The sequence below is a fragment of the Lipotes vexillifer genome, unplaced genomic scaffold, assembly GCF_000442215.2.
Source record: "Lipotes vexillifer unplaced genomic scaffold, Lipotes_vexillifer_v1.1 scaffold1329, whole genome shotgun sequence".
NCBI lineage: Eukaryota > Metazoa > Chordata > Mammalia > Artiodactyla > Lipotidae > Lipotes > Lipotes vexillifer.
Genome location: NW_006797566.1, coordinates 130,206 through 135,532, shown reverse-complemented (window position 1 = coordinate 135,532; position 5,327 = coordinate 130,206). Strand labels below are relative to the sequence as shown.

The window sequence follows — 5,327 nt, the reverse complement described above, 5'->3', positions numbered from 1 at the left end:
TTTTTTTTTTTTTTTTTTTTTTTTTTTTTTTTTTTTTTTTTTTTTGCGGTACACGGGCCTCTCGCTGTTGGGGCCTCTCCCGTTGCTCTGGACGCGCAGGCTCAGCGGCCATGGCTCACGGGCCCAGCCGCTCCGCGGCATGTGGGATCTTCCCGGACCGGGGCACGAACCCGTGTCCCCTGCATTGGCAGACGGACTCTCAACCACTGCGCCACCAGGGAAGCCCCTATGTCTATTCTTAAAATCAATGAGTCTCCCTTAAACCCAAATCCGCAGCCACTTAGGACCCCTCCCCAGAGACAACCAGTGTTTCTTGTGTATCTAAGGATAGTTAATGCTTTTATAAGCAAAAACATGAATGTATATGCACTTACGTAGAATATAATGTATATTTGTGTATGCGAATGTAGATATATATTTTTTTCTCCTCAAATGTTTACATTTTGTATTTCCAGAAAGTTTACACTGTCACAACAGTATATGGGAATCTCTCTTTTTCCCCACACCCTTACCACAATGGATTTCATCTGTCTTTTTTGTTGTTTGCCAATCTGTTGGTGATAAATAGTATCTCATTTCTTGTGCTGTGTTTTTCTTTAATTATGAGTGCGTTTGACCATCTTCGTATATTTTAGTTGCATATCCTTTGTTCATTTTTAATTGGAGTTCTTAATTTATGTAAGATCTTTATATATTTAAAAGCCTTTGTTGTAAGGCTTGTACTAGTCTTTTTCAGTCTGTTGTTTTCCTTTTTACTTTGGATATACAAGTCTCGAAAAAGAAGAAGAAGAGGAAATTACCCTCTGATGTGAATGAAGGGAAAACTGTCTTTATCAGGTATGACTTTCTATCTTGAGAACTGCTGTTTGTGTTGCCTTCATAGGTTTCTTTTCTTCCATTCTTCCTCCCTCCCTTCTTTCCTTTCTTCGTCGTCTTCTTTTTGCACTAATTCTGTTAGCTAGGCCAAAAAGTTAGATGCATCGAAGACCATTAGCACATCTGCCTAGGAACATAGCACACAGTGAGAAATGTGTAGGAGAATCAGAACTATACACAGAAGATAAATAGCAGGGGTCTTTATATCTTGTCCTCATTTAGATTTCATTCTTTGTAATTGGGGTGGGATCATTTGGAACAAATCAGTTTTTTGACTATTAGAACCATCTTGCTTCTGGCCTTTGTTTTCGGGTGAGTGCTGGGGAGGGGTGATACCACTTATCCCAAACGAATTCTCTCTTCATGCCTAACTTACCTTCTACAGTCATGTCCAGAGTATAGTGAGGCATCCCGTCTGTTTCCTGGAGAACTGAGGGAGGGAGATAGGTGTTGTATCATGTTGCCATTGCTGTTTTAGTCCTACTGACTGCAGTAGGTTGGTGTTTTCAGGAGGCTGGGATATCTTCGGCATACCTCAAGCATGCCTTCTCATCCTTTCTTAAGTACCATTGTGCTAGGGCCATTTGGGTCTTATTTTAAAGATGTCTATTTTATTCTCTTGTATAGTCTTTTAAGATTGTTTTCATTATACAAGTAATTTAGTTTATTGTGGGAAATATAGGAAATGAATAAGCAAAAAGTTAACCTTAACCACTGCTTGGGGAACACCCACACACATGTTCATAACATCATAAATATTTACAAAGATGATTTTAGCCTATACATGCTGTGCTGTAGCCCATTTTCTTTCTTTCTTTCTTTTTTTTTAATTTTTGAATTTAATTTTTTTATATAGCAGGTTCTTATTAGTTATCCATTTTATACATATTAGTGTATATATGTCCCATTTTCTTTCTTTATAGCATGTCTTTCCATGTTTTTTTTACTGTGTTATTTGTAATTTCCATATAATTTTGTATTTGTAGAGGATCCTGTGTAACAGGAAAGAAGGAACGTCACACTTAGAAGCCTGTGACCTCAGTACCAAGGATACCATTCCTTATACATCTTTTAATTAAAAAAGAACTTAGGAAAGTAAAGGATGGAAGAGAGAAAACTATGTCCACGAGGAGGCAAATTAGAAGAAATAATGTAGCTAGGATATGTCTTATTCCAGAACATCTTTTTTATCTTGGTTATTCCATAAGATAGAGCTGTTTATGGGGTTGTTAACCAGCATAAGAGAAGTAAAATTGTAGATATTTATTTGGGACTGTTTTTCTTACCCCGAAAGGCTGTGCATAGCTGGGAAAAGAGGAATCTTTACACTGTGTTGAAATTTAGTAGAACAAAATCTTCTTCCAACATTTTCTAATCCCATCGAGAGAAATAGTAGTTTTTTTTTTTTTTTTTTTTTTTTGCACTTAGCTAGTAAACTTTACCATGTTTGGTTTTGAGTTATTATTTTGAAGGATTTTCTGACTTCTGTAAAATTTTAACTGAAACCTGGATTTCATAGGAGTACAGAGGAGACATTGAGAGATATTTGACTTTTCATTAGCTGTCTGTGAGTCTTTTGGTTGTAGTAAGGGAAACTAAGTTTGGCCAGTTTAAGTGAAAAGGCTGGTATGTTGGATGAACATTAGGGTGGCTCACGGAATAAAAGTTGTCAAAGAGCAGACCTCAAGAAGGGGATGAAAATCTGGGTGGTTCTGGGACCCTGGCTGCAGAAGGCTATATGGTCTTTTCTCTGAAGACACCCATCCTTTTTTCTATCCCTCGTTAAGGTATAACATGTATTCTGTAAAGTGTGTTTAATGTAAGTGTACAATCAGTGACATTTTTCATGTATATAACCATCTATATATATATATACCTTTATACATGGATATATGTATATCCGTGTAACCATCACTCTGATCAAGATACAGAACATTTTCAGCTCCCCATAAGTTTCCCTCAAGTGGGACACTGCTGTTCTGAAGTGAATCTGTATCTACAACTTCTGGTCTTTGTATATGTCTGTTCAAGTTTTATATTCCTGGGAAGGAGAATTTGATTAACAGGAAGGTCAGTCGGTTACAGCCTATAGGCAGAGTCATACACTGGAGGCCTGGCTAGTGGGAGCCACCCCCTGGTGCTGTCCCTGGGAAGGGTGGTTATGAGCAAGAGAACCACTCCAGCTGATGTCTAACTCACTCACCTTGTACTGGAACGTAGGATCTCACTTTTGTAATTGACCTTTCTTGTGACCTGATTGTCCTCCATAGAAACCTGTCCTTCGACTCAGAGGAAGAAGACCTTGGAGAGCTCCTCCAGCAGTTTGGAGATCTTAAATATGTCCGCATTGTCTTGCATCCAGACACAGAGCATTCTAAAGGTATTTGCTGTCAGCTGGTCAGGCCCAAAAGGGTTGAGACCACTGCCATGGGCACTGACCAGGTTACATGAGAGCACAGTGTGTGCCACCCTGAGGGGTCCACCATTATCCAGCTTTCTGTGATCCATAGAAGCACCAAGGACATTCTGAGGTTGTCTTCCATGTTGTCAAACTCAGCATCTGTAATGGTGCTGCCGGCCATAATTTTGTCTCAGCTTTTTAAGCTCTTGCTTATTTACTTTAGGGTAATGAATTTCATTTGTTGTTCTTTGAATTTCAGATGTGATAGCATCTCATGGGTATTAATCGTTCCACATTGCTTGAAATTGCTGGGATATTTTTCAGTTGCTTTTGTTAGAGATGGAAGCTGACAGAAACTTTGTTGCAGTGGCAACAGTCAGGAGGAAAACTTTGTAGCAGGAGTGCTGCCTTAGTTTCCGCCCCCCCCCCCCCAAAGCTATTTCTTTTGAGCTTAAAGGTTGACCACTCCTTATTCTAATATACTGTTGTTAGGTAAGCACCTTTTCAACCCGTTCATAATCTTTGATTTGATCAACTGCAGTTGTTCTACTGAAGCAGTGAATTCTTAATTCATTCTGGTTCTTGATTCCTTTGAGATCTAGCGAAAACTCTGAACCCTGTCCTCAGAAAAATGCCATTTCTGAGTGTTTTGGGGCTCTCTGGAGCCTATCTATGGATTAATTGCCTCCATTCTGAACCTTCTTATTTTCCAGTTTGATGAAACTTGATCATTTTTGGTTTTTACTCAGCTATGAAAGATGTAAATGAGGTAGAGTATAATGGAAAGAAAACTGAACTGCTTCCTGGGGATTAGGGATCTAATCCCAGCTAAACCATAGACCGGCTGGGTGATTTTGGGCAATCATTTAACCACTGTGGGCTTCAGTTTCTTATCTGTAAAACGAGTGGGTTCAACTAATCACTTAACGTGCGTTCAGCTCTGATATTCAATTATGCTTCTTGGACCTTCTCCATTTCTAGTATATTTTTCTGAAAATGGGCAACTAGGATTGCATAAAATGTCACAAGTACTGTAGGATATTGCTTGACTTTGATGATCTCTTTTGTCTCTTTCTGGGTGCAGTAGTGTATGGGGTTGACATTTTCAGAATGGAGTCTGTAGTTGACTTGCTCAGTCTCTTTCTTGGTCTGTTAATGTTAGCTGAGAGTTAATGGTCTTAATAGGCATAGTTTCCATTATTTTTTTTTCATAATGCATCGTCTTTCCTGAGCTCATATTAAAATTTTCTGGCACTTTTTCTGCCTCCTCACACAACCTCCTCCTATACCTCATCCCTGTCAGCATGCTATTTCACTGCCTGGAAGGGCTAAGTATTGTCTGAAGACTTTTAGGAAGGTGGTAGGATTTAACCCAGTAGTTACCCTGGAAATTCCAATGGTAAAATTCTTACCCATTCAGAGAGAAGAACTCATCCTATTTTCTTCATATTGGACAAACAGGCTAATCTGCCTGTTAGAAGCATTCCCCCCCCCCCCATATTTCTTTCTATATTACTTGTTTCTTCCTATTGAGTATCTACTAATGCTGAACGTTATGGTAGGTGCTACAAATGTAGAAATAGCCAAGAAACATGGCCCCTCTTCCAGAGACATTCAGGTCTTTTGGGGAAGATGCCACCTGACCAGTGCTGTAATAGAGATGAGAGTGGAGGACCGGCAGGGGTTGGTGGGGGGCAATTGGCTCTGCCTGGAGGAAGCAGGGAAGACCTCACTAGATGGCGACCCTTGGGTTGGCCTGCCACAGGTGTCCTTTCAGTTAGTCTGCTGCCATTCATTCTTAGAGGGGCAAAAGATCAGTGCTCCAGTAGCTCCAGGAAATATGGCATTATTTTCATATATGAGGGAATAATTAAAGTTTAAAGGAATACTAACAAAATATTATGGAACTTAATTTTTTTTTTTTTTTTTTTTTTGCGTTATGCGGGCCTCTCACTGTTGTGGCCTCTCCCATTTGTGGAGCACAGGCTCCGGACGCGCAGGCTCAGTGGCCATGGCTCACGGGCCCAGCCGCTCCGCGGCATGTGGGATC

General features: G+C 39.9%; 1 protein-coding gene across 2 annotated transcripts in view; it reads left to right on the top strand.

Moving 5' to 3' along the window:
- Nucleotides 1–5,327, top strand: part of RBM28 (RNA binding motif protein 28) — a 30,047-nt gene that overhangs the window by 10,400 nt on the left and 14,320 nt on the right. For both annotated transcript variants that reach the window (XM_007469674.1, XM_007469673.1), the window contains 2 exons: nucleotides 771–837; nucleotides 3,147–3,256. In XM_007469674.1, coding sequence (XP_007469736.1) covers nucleotides 771–837; nucleotides 3,147–3,256 — 177 coding nt within the window. The remainder of the gene's footprint in view (nucleotides 1–770; nucleotides 838–3,146; nucleotides 3,257–5,327) is intronic.